Here is a 17,106-nt window from a genome sequence, read left to right on the forward strand (position 1 = left end):
AATGGGCTTTATCATTCATTTGCTCGGGCACAGATGCACATTGAGATGCTTGATTTATTTTTCCCTTTTACATTATAGCCATGTATGTTATGGAAGCCTGATTGCTCCAGAGAAGGGGGTCAGGGTACGGCTTCTGCCGTTCCGAGCTTGGCTTACCGCCCCCAAGTTTGAGACCGCTCACATGCAGATAATGTGTTTTCTATTTCATTTCATCCTGGTAATAGCAGGGGAGAGGGGAGCGAGAAAGGCCATTCCGTGTGCCGCATCATAATGTTGCGGTTTTCAGATCTGGGGGCCCTTCCAGGCCATGAAAGAGATTCTGGCTAGTCTATCGCAGCTGGTGGCTTGAGAGAGCTTCCTCTGTCACAAGGACTCCCTGGCTGGCCGTCATCAGTATTCCTGAGGAAATGCTTCCTGTGTGTCAGGGGGGTAAGCTCCTGGCCCGGGCCCCCCCAAACTCCCCTCTTCCCTGCACAACACACATGGCTCATCCTCTGGCACGACATCAAAGGGTCCGCACCCCGGCCTGATCTCAGCTAGGGTTTCTCTGTTAGGGGGAACACATCAGTGCATTTACCAAAGTAGCTGAATTTGATGAAACCCCTTCATTTATAGAATAACCAATCACGTAATAAATTAGTTAATTACTGTACCCCGGTGTGTGCCATACTTTGGCTCTTGACATTAGTGTTCATGTCTGTAATTGTATGCTTTTGAGAAGACTCCTGTTCTATTTTGAAAGTGCCGAACATTACAGACTTTGGCCACCACGATGTATTCTCCCGTGGCCGGCCATACGTTAAAACAGAGGCCTAGCGTGCCAAGCCGAGCTGAAGCCAGCGTCTCCGTTGGCCCTTCCTCTGCGGTTCCCTCGGCCCTCCTTTCGAGCTTGTTGGCTTGGTAGGCTTTGCCCCGCGAGTGGCAGAGAGGCCAGTGGTGCAAGCCGGTTTCATGAACTCAGTCCGAGGCAAACATTTTAGATGCCACCCCTAATCTCTAAATTCTACGTTGGCGCCTTCATTATGACAAGTTAGGCTGACAGGAGGAGAGCGGTTGACAGAGATGTCAAACTTATTGCTTTGCACACCCAGATCCACAACGTAGGAAGAGGTTGTTGTTATTTCTCAAAGCATCTGTTTTACACCGATGAAGATAGTTCTATTGGTTGGTTTGCACTGATGGGACTTTGATTGTTGTCTGATGAAAATGCTTTGTTTGTGCTTATTTAGTCTTCTTCGTTTTGTCTGTCTATACCCCCGCAGGGCGTCTGCTCGTTCTTCAGTCATTACGCAACCTCTCGCTTTGCCATCTTCCTTGTTCCCTTTGACAGAGCACCGGCTAATAACAGACTCTTTTACTGTAGGATGCAGGAGAAATGGTGCGCTCCCTCGTCGGTGGGTTGGAACTGATTGTTAATTTGCTGAAGTCAACAAACAACAAGGTGCTGGCAAGCATTTGCGCTGCCATCGCCAAAATAGCCAGAAACGAGGAGAATCTGGCGGTCCTCACTGATCACGGGGTTGTCCAGTTGCTGACCAAGTTGACGAACACGGTAAGAACATCCCCCCCCCCCCCCCCCCCCCCCCTCCTCTCCTTCCCCCCGGAGACACACAACAAGAATTTACTGTTGTTTACTGCTGTCGTGGAGCTTGCTGTTCTCTGCATCGTAAAGAACGGTCACTGGGGACCAATAGCATCCTGTTCTGCTCTCCGCAGACTGACGACAGGCTCCGTCGCCACCTGGCTGAGGCCGTGGGCCACTGCTGCATGTGGGGTAGCAACAGGGCGTCCTTCGGTGATGCCGGGGCCGTGGCCCCCCTGGTGCATTACCTAAAATCAAAAGACAAAGCAGTCCACAAGACCACGGCTATGGCACTGTACCAGCTCTCCAGAGACCCCAACAACTGCATTACCATGCACGACAGAGGAGTGGTCAAGGTAAGTCGTTGTGCTGTTTGAGCTAGATTGAAGGCTCCTTCGTTTTGCTTTTCTTCTGGCTTACTCACAAAGTTGTTGTTCCTCTGCTTTATCTAGCGTTGTCGTGACTGCATTTGGTATAATTAAGTTGAGGAAAAGTCCCGTTTAGCTTCCCATACCCCTTGTTTTAGCCATGTGTGCAAAACACTGAGTAATAAACTTTTAAAAAGCTGTGACTATTTTCACAGCCTTTGACTGATGGAGCCGAAACAAAGTGGGTTTTTATTTGTCGGCGGAAACATGTCTCCACTTTCTAGCCGTCATGGGAATCCAGAAAAGCAAACAGCTCAGTGTGTGCCCAGTGCCATTTCTCCGGTAGACCCTAGATGCCATCACAGCATAAGTCAAAGGGCTGTATCCGGGGGTAACTGTTGCTGAGGGCTGTTTCTGGACATCAGGGCAGAATGCAGCAGCGATATGGTTCACGCCAAAGAGTGGGGTCAGAGCTGTTCAAGGCTAAAGAGAACATTGCCCCTTCCCCCCCCAACCCCCCTCCCTAAACCAAACCCACAACTCAAGCTACATCCGCCAGCGTTCTCCATCATTGCAGTTGTGTAGTGCTCTTCCAAAGAGAAACGAGCATCGTTTTGTCTAACTTTTAGGCCTGTTGGGCTGTTTCCATGCTTAGCTCCAGAGACTGTTTATGTTTGTCTCTGACAGCTCTGTGGAGATTCTGCGTTGAGATTGCACTGTAATTGATGTCTTGTCACAGATTATCATGTACCGGTATTTCAGCATTTTGGGAAAACACTCTCCTTGTGTAACTCAATCTTGTTTCACGTAAAAGGAAATTCTTCTTGTGCCCGCAGCAACTTTAAAACCTTTTTCCCCTCCTAAATAACAACTGCGATATAAATTATGAAGTGGTTATGCCATTGCAGCCAGAATTTTTTTCCCATGTTTATTAAATGGTTTACTTTAGCTTGATCTGATGTTACAGCAAATGTGGTTCAACACTAGCCATAATTGGTAGCTGGACTGAACGTTGTGTTTTTAAAGAGTTGTGTCCAATTTACAAAAGTCGTTAAGCTGGATGCTTTTTGTAGTTTGAGCCACGACAGGAACTGGACGGGCCCTTTTTTTCTGTGTGTATGTGTCTATATTTGAAATTCTATGCATGCATGGGAATTAGTGTGTGTGAGATGCCACCTATTTTAGTCTGTCTCTGTGTTTTCCCCTATTAATGTACCAGTTGAGAAATGCAACCCTACTGCATGATGTATTTTTGGACTTTTAAAGAGCTTAATTACCAAAGGGCATGTAACTGCACCAGCGTTGCATTTGTTCTTAATCTCAGACGTGGAAACGCAACACAGGCAGCCTCATTGTTCCGTCTGGACTCAGCCGGTCTGGGACGGAGGCCCATACTTACCTGTCTGACCCCCGGAGGAAACATTACAGTGTGAGAGCTTGTCAATCTCCCCCGATTCAGTGTGCGCTGGAATGTTCTGCTTTGTGATATACAGGCGTCTGTTCAGAGAATGTGTTAAAACAACAAACCCAGGAGTCCTGCATCGGTTTCGAGAGGGTTTATCGGGGATTGTTACAGCTCACTGTGTCTAATTTACAGCCCGGAACTGCCTGTGTTATTATTTCAGTTGTATTGCAAAGAGCTTCTCTGTGCCACTGAGAGGCTCTCAAAACATGTTCACCCACATGTAAGTGTACAATTTCGAGTGAGCGAAGGTCTTTCTTACTCTAAAGTTTGTTTATAGAAGTACCTTTCCCTCTAAAGCACACTTAATGATGGCCTGTACCTGTCACAGAGGAGAACAAGCACTGAGGAGAAAGTATTTCACGGTGTAAAACACACTAGTAGCCCGTCTAAGGCTTTTCATTTGACGCCTTCCAAAGCGGCCCACAATCTACAGTGAAAATGCAACCAGCATCAATCATCTTTTAAATGAAAGACCCGCAGCCACTCGCAAGTTCTTGTGTACATTTCCTGCCAACTTATTTTTTCTTCGGGCCCCTCAGATCCAACCTTGTTCAGGTGCTCGCTCTCACAGGAGAAACATACCAGGGAGGGGTGAATCACCCTCGCCGTCCAATTTGACATCCACTCTTGGTATCTCGCAGTATTATAAGGATGTGCTTCATTTTGTGTCATGTGCACAACACCCCGCCTCTCCTTTACAACCCTTCCAATAGGAGTGGGGTTTGTTTGCTCAATCCATGAATCCCTCTGGACAGCTTTAGCCAGCTATTTGTAATAAATAGGCTCTTTCATGAGAACAGCTTTAAGTAAATTGCTAATAATTACAATTTGTGGATAGTAAGTTTTGGTCATTTTCTAGTGAAGGTGTTCCAGAGTGCAGGCCAGGCCTTGGTATGTATTTTTCTCCTTTTTGCAAATTGAGAAAGGAAAGAAGTAAATAGAAAAAAATATTTTGGTGCCATGAACATCGTACTTCCCCGTCTCGGTTAGTGTTACTTTTATTTTTCTCCCTCTCTCTCGCGGGGGGGGGGGGCGCGGGATGCAACATTACACTAAATGTGAGGGTGAGAAATTAAAAGCAAGCGGAGCATAGCAGGGTCTAATTAGCCCAGCTTCTCGTTGGTGCAACTTCAGGTTGTGGGTGTGGTGAGCAGATGACACAGGCTCTGTTATGGCTACACTGTTCTCGGGGTTCTTGGCACGTGATGTTTCAGAGCCTTTCCGACTTAAGCCTCTCTCCGCGTACTCCAGGTCACGCGGGCTCAGAGGAGTCCAGGGCGAATACTTTTCCCTTAAAGCCATTGATATGAAAGTGGCCCTCCCCTCCTTTTTCCTCTTCCTCTACGGAGACACAGAGAAAGCAGCTTAGACGTCGTCGGCTCGGTGGAGGCTGCGGGGAATGTTGTTTACCTTGACTTCCCTCACCAGCTTCCCCTCAGCCTGAGCAAAATACTGTTGTCTGTTTGTGCTGTTTGCTCTCCACAGCAGAGGCTAAAACATGGGGATGCTTGAGTAGAAGGAGAACTGGAGGGGGGGGGGGGGGTTGATGGCTGTCTGACCCGGCACAGGGGGAATTTAAACCAGAACTCTTGCAGACGGACCCGGTCCGACACGGCGCACTTAACACTCTGACACCTCCGTGTGCGATAAGGTGCATGCGTGTGCAAACGCAACAATATGTGCAGTGAACACAGGGGTGGGGGTCTCCAGTGGGAGGCGTAATCCCCAGCTCTTTTCTTTGTAGTCCCGACTCACCAAAGCTCCACTAAGTGCAAAAGCAGAAAATCCCAAAACTCACGATTCTGTTTTTTCAAACGAGGTGCAAGTGTTCGTGTTACCACGGTCAGGCAATATCTAACAAGTGGCGTATTATGTTCCTAGAGATCCCAGCTGGGAGGAAAAGAGCCGGCTAGAGGGGAAAGCTGCAAAGAGAGACACACTTATCTTAGCCGAGCTGGGCGCTTCGGGGGACCTTATTTGGCGTCGTCTGAATAACATACTATGAGGCTGGCAAAAAACGCCGCCTCTGGCACTTCTCAGGCATCCTCTCCTTTCACAAAAGAGGCTTGTTCAGGGAGCTTCATGTTTTCTGGAGCCCTTGTATGTGAGCTTGCTTTTGGAGGTGGATGCTATTTAAAAAAAAATCCTATTAAAATGAAGGGCAAATGTTTCTTACCGACTCCTCGCCTCTGGCGCATTGAGGAGGTACTGACGTCTTGCATGGCGCTGTGCCTTTTTTCCACCAAATGATGGGATTATAACCAGGCGGAAGCATATCATTTTCCTCGTCTTTAAACTAGACGTGCACTGTGGGTTCAGTCTTTTCATGTCCACGCACACACACAAGCTGGCTCACCTCATCTCCTTATGCTGTTTGTCTTTGTGCTTATCACTCCTGGGAATGTCTTCTCTCTGCTTCTCCGGCTGTTTGCTAACCACACAAAGTTTGAATCTCACGTGGAAAGGGGTCGGCCTCAACTCCTACATGACATACATTATGAAAAAAACAAATGACTGGGAGAAAAACTGGTTTGACTGTTCCGACTGGCAACTCGTCACATAGGGATGCTCGCTTCGTGGCCCTATGCATCAGACTGTGGCCTTCCACCAGCCCTGTAGCGGCAGCCTCTAGTGGCGCTAGTAATCATGACGGAAGTAAAGGAAGTAGCCCGGTATCTCAGTTTAAATGCAACCCCGACCAGCAAGCACAGGACTTTCACCCAGAAGGCCGCTGTTGTTGTCCTTTGTAGGCTTATTTTAAGTTATGTAAGACACTTGTCTTACTCCACAAACATTACTTAACTTAAGTTAAGCTATAAGCATATTATTTTAGCCAAACCGGGACCCTTTCCTAAATTTAACCAAGTAGTTTGTTTTGCCTAAATCGAATGTAATTGAAAAGTTGTTAATGACCATGTGGATCTGCAGTGTAGAGATGAGGTCAAAGTCTACAAAGGAATCCCATCACTTCCTATGTTGATGTGCGCAGCCAGGACGGGAAGGTTGAGCATAACAGGGAGACGCGGGGAAAGAATTGAGGAAATGGAGTTATGCCGGAAGCTTTTAGAATCATTTCCGCTGCATTAAACTAAATGTACATCAGTGGCCCTTTAGTTGATTTTAAAGGGGCCTAGTTCTTGGATAATTTTCCTTTTTTTAGAGCGACAGTCTAGGTATTCTCCTCTGTGTTGCTCAGGCTTAACAGTGTTGAGACAGTGCTGCGCTGAAACCAGGGGTAACAATCCAGTGGTGTTCAAACACCACTTGTAAGCCTGCTGCAGCAGGATCTTTGTTAAAGAAAAATATTTTGGAAATCCCTTTTCATTCAGTGGGAAACAAGGCCCTGATGTATTGGGCTTAGAAGTGCCTCAGACATCGCAGCAGTTACTGTTTAGGAGCGTGGAGTCCTTAAGTGCTTAGTTGAGGGATGTAATGTTGCCGTTGGTTCATTATGGATGTAAACAAGACTATCCGAAATAATTGCAAGTGTGGCTTAGGAAACCTCACTGGCACTCCATTGTGATTTCACTAAGAAACACACATTGAAGAGATTTAGATTCACCCATTTCACCGGAGTATTTATGCTTCCATTTTCTTTTATTTTGATTCAACCCCGCAGCTGCCCACAAACATAATGTAGTGATCTCGCTGCAGATAAAATGGACAGAAAAGGCTCACCCTTCCACAACCCAGGCCACTCAGTGGTATTCCATATGTCCCGTGTTCCCTTTTTGGCTCACTTCTGCATAATACACAACTCTCAGAGCGAACAAAAATCTTAAATGTTCCGTTTTATGTAACCCCAAAAAAGAGCACAAAAAATCTTGTTCTGCGATGAGATCCATTTACACAAGCCACTAATAGTCGGATACAATGTGACCTTTGGTGCGTTGGGGCGGCTGTCGAGTGGTGCGGTTCATGCTCAGGTTTTTAATGTCAAGCCCACCCTGCATGACTTTCATCTGAAGGAACTTCCAGAAGCATGTGTGCTCGCAGCTGCAACCCCTTTGCTGCCGAGGCATGGTTTGGAAGGGTATAGTGAGAGACACACGCAGGGACACATGGAGCTTGAGGCTGTCCCCTCATAGCCACTGTATGTCTCTGCAGGCTGTGCTGGTGGAAGTGTGCATTAGCTGGTGACATGGCAACGTGTGCATCAGGCTACCTGATTGGGTGTGTTAGGGATTTAAGCCAGAAGTGCACCCCTAGTCATAGAATTTGTAGTGCGTGTAATGATGTTTAGTGATAGAATTATAGTTTGTGTGTTAGTAGATATTAGTTATTACATTAACATGTTAGATTAAGTGAATGCAATTTCAATCAAACACAATTCATAGTCATTTAAATCATATAAACACTGTACACATTAACATTCTGTCACAATGTGATGTTAAAACCTGGGGACGGATGCCAATTGCCGTTCTTTATGGATTTCTCCCAATTTTATCCCCAAAAAGGGTTTTTTGGGAGTTTTTTCTCCTGTCAGGTAATAAAATGAACAACTTAATGTAAGGCAGCCGACTGAGGCAAATGTCTTGAAAATTGAACCACACGAACTGTTTTAGATCTTATGATGAAGTGTGATGAGCGGTAATCATTAATGATGGGTTGTTGTAATGAAAGTGTACTATTTATAAGATGAAGACTTAAACGATGTATGCTTTGTTAAATTCACTCCTTGGGGCATAAAGCCAACTGTATCTACATTGAGTGCATTGGAATGTGAGGGACGAATAGGACAGAGAGGTTTCAGGTTACAGCTGCAGCTTCACACCTCGACGTGGAGGGGACAATGGAGGAGGTGACCCTTTGGAGAAGAGGCCAATGACATTCAAATGCACCAAGGAAGACACACCTCAAGAGTTTTCAAAGGACCATGGCGGGGAAAAGACTGTTAGAATTTCTCCTGCAGCCGCGTTGATAAGTCACTTCAGACTTGCTCAGAGGATTCTCTATTTCGCGAAATATTCCACTGTTCGCTTAGTATTTCACTTTGTAATTGTAATCCCTAATACGTTGTTCAGTTATTAAATAACTTTTGATTTTTGAATTTAAACGAATTGACTCATTCGTGTCCTCGTTTCCGGCCGGGACGAGAACAAAGGATTGAGTCCTCCCTCGAGAGCTTCCGAAACCTTAACAGGTGTTAGATGAGGAATAAATCAGCACACGGTTGGAGACGTATGATTCTCACAGAATCTGTTCCTACTGCAAACTTTGACTTCTGACCTCTGTTTTCCAACAGCCACTCATATACCACATGGGCTCTGACGATGAGATGCTCCTGGAAGCTGCAGCTGGCTGCGTGCGCAACATCCGGCTGCTGGCCCAGGAGAACAGGAAGGCCAAATTATTTCATTGACCCTTTTGTTGGACTTCAGAATTTGTGTTTGAAAATAAATCCTGCAAGTAAAATGTATGAGAAAGGCAGAATAGAAGTGGTTTGAATAGGTTTCTAAGCGTTTCAATAAAATTTTTAACCCTGATGAGTATGTATTTATTTAAGCTGCTGCTTCTTCCTAGCGCACAACTTTTATCTCAAGTTCGCAACTACGTCATTGTGAGTGGGTAGAAACATTTTAAGGAACCTTCTTCTTGCTCTCTGACTGCGATGATAAAAATAAACGCCGCTTCTTCATGTTTGATCGTTGGCGTAAAACACTGTATCCTATGCATTAACATTCCTAATGTAATACACACAAGGCTGCTATATCTAAACAAATTCCACATCTGCTTAAGTTGCTCAACATCCTCCTTTACAGTCTGGACACTTGTGTGCTTGGAATGAGACCTTTAGGCCAACAAAGTAACCCTCTGTTTGTTATGCAGCACCAACATGACTTATAAGTAAGATATTATGAATAAATAACACAATATGATGAGATATAAATACATTAGCCGTTAAATATTTAACAGTCCTAAATACAATAGTTTGTCATGTCTCCACCACAGTTATTAGAAATGTAAGTAGGATTTTCCACGTTACTGATTTTCGTATTTATTATAAATAGTAAGAAAATCTTCTAAAATAAGCTAATTTAGGCCTCACTTTCCTAAAAATGCTTTGTTTTTATATTTCTTTTATGTTCAAAATATTTTTTAGGGCCTTTTCTTCTTCCGTGTTGTACATATTTAGACACTATGGTAATGGTGTGCGTGTCCACCTCGTTGCAGCTGATCCGGTCTCGTCTGATTCTTTGGTCTTTTATATTTGTTCATTACAAACAGGCCACTACGCAGCAGGTTTCGCTAAAAGAACGTTGGCCTCAACCACTGTTGCCCCCTCACATGTCTGTCAGCCTCGCCGTCTCTCTGATCCCACTGTCCTGGTCCCAGTTAGCTTAGATGCTCAGCACTCAACCACAGAGGCCGCCACAAATCCCACAGGACTCTCATCATTTATATCAGCCACGTGCTAAAATAGAAAATTAGCAAAACATTGAAAATACTTGGTTCAAAAATCCTCATCACTCTTTGAAGTTAAAACACTACCAGCTGTGAGCTGGGGTCAGTGGAGGAGCGCTGAAGGAGGGTACTAGATGAAGGAGCTCATTACTCCGAAGAAGCAACTTCCTTCAAAACAAAAAAAACTCGAAGCTGAAGGAAGCCACTGACTCCAAACCACTCAGAGCAAACATACTCACAATGATTTATGGCTCTTTCAATCCATACAGAAAGCTGCATAACCTCTGCGACATGCTCAAATTATCTTCTATTTAAAGAAAAACCTTTTCAACAAACAAGACTCATTGTCATTTTTCCTACTTAGTTTTCTTTTCTCGTTCTGATTTTTTTGCCTTTATTTTTAGCTCTTTGGCTTTCCTTAGTTTTAGCTTCCTTTCACTTTTGCTTTATCATTTCGGGGCATAGCTTTTGTGATCTTCTTCCAAAAGGGAGATTAGAAGATCAATACAAATTTCCTCTGTGTGTTCGGTGCAGATCAGTAGTGGATGCAGATTATTTCAGAAGATAATTTAGACACCCAGATTACCTTTAGTAATACAGTATTATGATGACCAAACTATTAAAAAAAACTATGCAAGTTTAACCTGTTCTCCCTCGCAATGTGTCAAATAACACAGCTCATTTGAGGATCTCATTATTGTTTGTATGCGATGCACTGGGCTTCCAACTCACTGTAATGTAAACACAACCCCGCCATTTTTTCCCGCTCAAAGTAACTGAAGCAGTGTAAAGTGTGATATAGTCCACACAGAGAGACTTGACGGGTGATGGAAGGTCAAACAAACATATAGAAAGACTTTTGCTGCCATGCAGTGTGCCAAGGTGTACCAAAGTGATCTGTGCGCGTTGGCCGCATGAATCTGGATTTACTGGCTACACCATCCCTGAAGCACATGAACAGAGGTTCATTGCCCCTGATGGGGGCTCTGTGTTGACCAGAAAATGCAATTGTGTATCGCGGAAGACAAAAAAACTCAGTTGTGTAACCCTCGACACTCGCATCCTTGTAAGGGATTTGAGGGTAGCCCAGCTGTGGCTGTGAAGCAGCAAGCACCTGGGGTGGAACAACAGTGTGGTTAGTTCAGATACTCTAGCTAGGTTCCGGTGCAAGCCGGAAAGCTGTCTTGATTGACAATGCCTTCAGAGAGTAGAGGCACAAAAATACCCCTCACCACCTAACCCCTTGTTCCCATTACGGTAAGAGGCAGGCATCCACGGGCGCTGAACCCCCAGGAATAACCGCCACACAAGATTCACCTTAACGGTGGCACCAAGAAGCCCTCTGTCTGTTAAAAGGAGACATTGGAACGGTCTGCATTGGACAGGGGTTATTGCCTCCTTTTCTTGCACTGGCATTAAAACCCTGACCCCTTGTCCTGTTGCATTATGGTCTGCACCACAAGGGTGTAACCATGGTTTAGACATTGGCCGGGTCCGCTGGATGCTACAGTTCACGGGGGGGTGGGATGGACGCTACGGCTCCGCTGAGCGCAGTGAGCGGGCACTCAGAGTCCCGTTGCGTGCCACTTAACAAGCGGTTCATAAAAGGAAGGAAACATATATTTTACATATTTTCTGCTGTATATTGAGGGGGGACAGATTGGTATTTTCTCAATACTAATACCTTTCTCAGTCTGTACCTCTCAGTAGCCAGGCTTGGAGAGGGCAGCCTAGATTAGGGCTGCCGTAATGTGTTGTGCCACAGCAGGTAATTGGTGTTGTGTCAGTTGGCAAACAGATACACTTAGAACATCGAAAGCACAGCGTGTTCTCTGAGGCCTACAACCAAAGAAGGATATCCGAGATAGAGATTAGGTTTGTGAATGCATCCCCCCTTTTTAGGGGCTGTTTGCTCCGCAGTTAATGGGTTGGCCCGTCCCGTTTGGCCGCCTATGCTTATGTAAGGTTTCGGTAGGTGAATTGAAGGTTACTATTTAGCAGTGGAGTGGGGGTGAGTGGGGAGTGGGGGTGAAGCGTGTGTTAGTTCAAACCTGATTTTGCAAACATAATTTAAACACAAAACCTTTGTGAAGAACTTCGCACATTTGCGTTCTAAAATGTCTCCAAAACTTGCTTAAGCCTGTTTTACCGTATTTATAACACGAGAAACAGTCCTTAAATACCCTCTCTGAACCTGATGTTGAACCTTGTAGATCACATGGGAGAGGCTTTAAAGGAAGTAACAAGTGGGTTTCAGGAGACTGGGCCTCCGGTCCATTGGTCATAAAGCCACATTGAATGTGTTAGCTAAGCCACAAACCCTGCCACTTTTTTGGCTGTCCGTTTGACACAGGGACGTTATTCACAAAAAAATTAGAGGTTGTGCCGCTACGCTGAGCACAGGCACCAATTACGTCCGGTCCTGGCCTGTCTGGTCACCATTTAAGATCGGACGCTTGTCATTGCTTCAAAGATGGGATGGAAATAGTGGAGGGACATACCTGATGTTGTTGCTCGTGTTTTGAAGAAAAGTGTGGGGCCTGGCATCTCACACACACCTGTATCTTGGCTGGTATGTCCAACCATTGGCCTGACCTTTACCCTGACCAGACACCAGCAGAGGTTTCCCATAGGTCAGACGGATGGATGAAACTATATTCAAGGACTTTATTATGCATTACACAAGATTTAGGTCCTATATTACAAGTCCTTTCACATTTTAGCGGATATATGTATATTGTCCGGCAGTCCTTAAGAGAATAGGCTATGTAGTCTGATACTAGCTAAACCCTTTAAAAATATAGACCCCCCATCTCGGGCATCCTGCAGTAATATTTACATAAAAGGAAATAATGAACAGTAAACGTTTTTTCCAAATATTAGAAGGCTTTTCGTCCCCTTCAGTGTCTAACGACTGTTTTTAATGTAAAATCAAACTTGCACAGCGGCAGCAGCAGCATGGTTAGCTTGCGATCTTGCCATTAAAAACATGCACAAACCCAACGGCCTCTCAGAGCTCCATCCAAACACACTCCGGTGGCGGACAAGGGGGTGAACACAGTTTCTGTTCTCAATCTGTAAATTAGATCTCCCAATTTACCGTTCTTCAGAAGGTGAAAGTGCTGTCCTGTGAATCCCCTGTGCATCTGTTTTTTTAAACCTTTTTTTCAAAAGGGATTTTGCTGCACTAATGAATTATGACATCCTCTTCCATTAAGTGATCATAAAAACAAGCTGTTATGACAATAAATAAATAGAGAAATATGCAGGCTAATACATCAGAGTCTGAGTCAGATTGCAAGGCTACTACAGTCCAAAAAGGTCTCAAAATTAAAAAATATGGACTTATGCATTCAGAAAATGCTGAATGCACATACACAAAAATCCTTTTTTAATTTTTTTATTTGAGTGAGCAAAAATCCCTTCTGTGCTCCTATGTGGAAGTCCTGTCTTCTTGTTAGATTCGACATCCTGAACTTACAGCACTCAGCTAAGCATCTCTGATGAAACAGTCTTCGCGCATTGGGTCTGATGTCCATCCGTTATAGTCCGTCCGTTTAGTCAGTAGGGCGGGGGGGTGGGAGAGTTTAGGATACGCCTGTCAACCACATTAACAGATCATAGCTTTTTGTTCTACATCAGACCTTGAAATTGAGGAAATTGTGAAATCTTAGATTACTGATTTGATTCAACTTGAAAGGTATGACTCTACGTTAATAAAATCATACTGATTGGCCCAACTGCATCTTTTTTATTCTTACATATTCTTACAATAATTTTTTCGTATGCCGATTTACTGTCTTTTTCGTTCTGCAGCCTTCTTTGTAATGTCACATGTGATGATGTTCACAGTCATTTTCAGCTTTGTGTTCACAGAAGGTTTTATATGACCTGTGGCCTTTCTGGACTCCTCATTGTTGCAGTAACATCAAACTGGAAAGAAGAGGACACTGACAGCCAAAAGGCAGCTTTACTCATCTGCAGACAGCGGATATTGTCTGGTAAAGATTCTCAAAAACACCAAGTTCCACAGCAGACAGTGATGAGTTGGCGTACGCTCCCAGCTGCACAGCTGTGAACCATAAGCCCGGCCAGGTTTCCCTTGCTGGATCATGAACCGACCTGAGAGCTCTGAATGGAACTCCACCAAAAATGATATTATCCCAGAGTTTTCATCACAGTCTTTTCATCAAGCTATCACAACTCTGGACGTAAGGGGAAGAAATACAACTGAGGGGAATAGCATCAAATCATCAGCAAGGCATTAAAAAGCATCCTACTTAAATCTGCAGCTGATTGCCTGCTTTGAGGCATGAGTGCAATGCATGAAACTGTGATTCCCGCTGGTGGGTTGAGTTTCTTCACCAAATTAAGAGTTATATTTTTAAAAGTGGTCCTTTGGGCAAATGTTCAAAATGCAATTTTCTGCTTTGGTGGTTTATTGTACCTTTTTCTTTGTGGTATTCCCATCCTTAACTCCAAAGTTTCCAAAGTCCTGCTTTAACTCTGACATTAATAAATGTCCTTTCCCACCACGCGATGATTAAATAACACCCCGTTCCAGTCTAGCTCCCTGCTTTCTGTCAGTTTGCCCAATGCTTCAGAGCTTTGCAACTGTCTACTCACAAAAAAAGAAAATACCTGGACACTCAACAGTCAATGATACTGCGAGCAAAATCGCAGAGGCGATGACACATTCAAAATAACTGAAACTTTTCACTAATGTTTTCACCTAGATATTACAAAGAATCAAATAAGGCTCTCTGTTATTCTAACATGAGTGAGTACTTCTGGCAAAGCATTGGCGCACAAAAAGCCCACTTTGTCTGACCTAATACAACTAGGTCAGAGGGTTCGGTTAACAAAGGCATGTTCTCTGACAGCTGTATCCATCACCTTCATGTCAGCTGGATTCTGAACTGGTACGTCCTCCTTCTAAAGAAGTATGTGCCTATGTAGTAGCCATTTGTGTATTCTTGGAAAGCCATATTTAGGGGGACAACAGAGGATATGAGGGTTAGAAGAGTAATGTTCTAAGTTGCAATTATTCCCCAATGTAATTTCATGGAGCAATTGCAATGACTTCTAATGGCATTTAGTTTGACTCTTGATTACTTTCTGTAGGCATGGACAGACAACACAGGCTTCAACTGGCTGATTAGTGCCCCAAATGTTTAAGACACTCTTAAAAAAAAAAGTAATTGGGTCATTCTAAACACCCTGCACGTTTTCTCCTTAGTCACATTTTCCACCAAAGCTGGCAAACTATTGGACAAATATGTCTGTGGCTTTACAAGTAGTCCGTGCACTACGCTATGTAATTCCAACTTGGTTTACACGCCGAAATTAAGTCCAAGTCCGGAGTGAAAACATCATCTTAAATGAGGGGCAGATTATGGAGGCAGACTGGGGTTTTAGAAAATAATTTAGATTGTAATGGCCTAAGGTGTTGACATTGAGCTCACGCTGAATTCACATAATTGCTACTTTTCATAGCCAGATCCTTTAATACACATTGAATGATGAAGTACGCTATGGCAAAAACAAAGCGTTGCCTGCTGGACCATGATGTGTAGTGCATGTCTGATTTTCAATTTCAAACAGTTTCTTCCCGTCGGCAGTCGCGCTCATCAACAGAGCCCGGGTCCCCACGGGTCACTTTCTGGTCGCTGGTGCACTTTATTTATTTATTTATTAAATATTTTTTACTTTTATTTTTAATTTTTTCCTTTATTTTTAAACTAACCCATAGCCTTATATTACTAACCCATAGTATTATATTTTATTTTATTCCTCTTGCACTTGCAATGCATGTTATCTTGCATGTACTGTCTGCTGTTATGCACCAACCACCAAGTCAAATTCCTTGTATGTCTGACATATTATGGCAATAAATGTTTCCTGATTCCTGATTCCTGATTCCTGAATTTGATATTCACAGTTCTCAAAAAAGAGACACAAGTGTTCCATTGGAGGCAGTTGATCTGCTGCCTTCTTACTACAATATCTTATTATTCAACAGCAGAGACATTTGATTTGCTCAGTTAGTGGTGTGTTTTCTATAAAAGGGATCAGAGTTGAATTGGAAATTCACGAACAAAACAAATGTTATGAGTGCAAGAAAATAAAACTTTAACTACAACCGCCCCTTTGGCCGGCTAGACCACATCTTCATGGAAATGAACCCTGGAAGATGCAGTATAAAACATTACAATACGGAATGGCATGTAGGCTTTATAAAACATATACAGAGATGCAAGAATAGAGTTACATTACAAAAAATACACTGACGTAGGGCATATAAATAAAACTGTCTTGATGGAGGAGGTGGTAGACTCATAATAAACTGAGGTTTTTCTTCCTGGCATGTATGAAAACAAAGCTCCAGATGCTGACATACAGAGCATCACATGTCAATATAAATCACTATATGGATTTTGGGAATAGGGCTTTTATTAAAAGGATAATATTACAAAGATTGGGAAATAGCAGTGACAGATTAAAAAGAAAGACTTAATAATGATCAGTTTTTGACCTGGTCAGTTTAGAAAGCTGTTGTGAGTGACGAGTGCCGGAGAGATCAAACTTTACTGGCATGTTAGCTGTTTACTAAGAGTAGTTCATCAGCAGGCTTTTAGAACCACATATTTAATAAAGCGTGTGAACTCTGTGTACCGCCTTTCATTCCTCCTGTGTGGGTCCCACGGTTGAAACACTGAGCTCTTCCCTCTCCCTTTGCCTGCTAAACTGTATGTTTTCAAACGACACATTCTCAGTTTTCAGTCTTCTCAAGAACAGCCTGAGATAACTCTGATGACATCCCTATTACATCATCATGGTTACTCTCTCAGACTCGGCCCATCTCTTCCAGAGCATAATACTAAATTGTAGGTTCTTTATCGAGTAAACTGATTCTGATGTGTTCAATCGTGGGCGACTGTGGGTGAGTGGGGAGCACGGTCGTCCTCCAATCAGAGGGTTAACCCGCATGTCGATGTGTCCTTGGGCAAGACACTTAACCCAACATTGCTCCTGTAGCTGCGACTACAGTGTGTGAATGTTAGTTACTGATGTGCAGGTGTCACTGTGTATGGTTCTCCTGTCATCAGGGTGTGAATGGGTCAATGATGTCATGTAGTGTTAAAGTGCTTTGAGTGGTCAGTACAGTCCATTTACCATTCACCATTACAATTTGTGTGATGGTCTTTTAACCATAAATCAGTCTGCTTATTCTATAATGACAGTCCCACCATTTTGTGCTTTTAAATTGGTGACATATTCCAGAG

At 43.8% G+C, this 17,106-nt stretch overlaps 1 protein-coding gene across 5 annotated transcripts in view; it reads left to right on the forward strand.

Annotated features, from left to right (window-relative positions):
- Window positions 1–8,901, forward strand: part of odad2 (outer dynein arm docking complex subunit 2) — a 55,803-nt gene extending 46,902 nt beyond the window's left edge. For all 5 annotated transcript variants that reach the window (XM_078096974.1, XM_040167722.2, XM_078096975.1 and 2 more), the window contains 3 exons: window positions 1,364–1,552; window positions 1,717–1,938; window positions 8,661–8,901. In XM_078096974.1, coding sequence (XP_077953100.1) covers window positions 1,364–1,552; window positions 1,717–1,938; window positions 8,661–8,777 — 528 coding nt within the window. In that variant the 3' untranslated portion in view covers window positions 8,778–8,901. The remainder of the gene's footprint in view (window positions 1–1,363; window positions 1,553–1,716; window positions 1,939–8,660) is intronic.
- The last annotated feature ends 8,205 nt before the right edge of the window (window positions 8,902–17,106 follow it).

The sequence above is a fragment of the Gasterosteus aculeatus genome, chromosome 21, assembly GCF_964276395.1.
Source record: "Gasterosteus aculeatus chromosome 21, fGasAcu3.hap1.1, whole genome shotgun sequence".
Taxonomy (NCBI): domain Eukaryota; kingdom Metazoa; phylum Chordata; class Actinopteri; order Perciformes; family Gasterosteidae; genus Gasterosteus; species Gasterosteus aculeatus.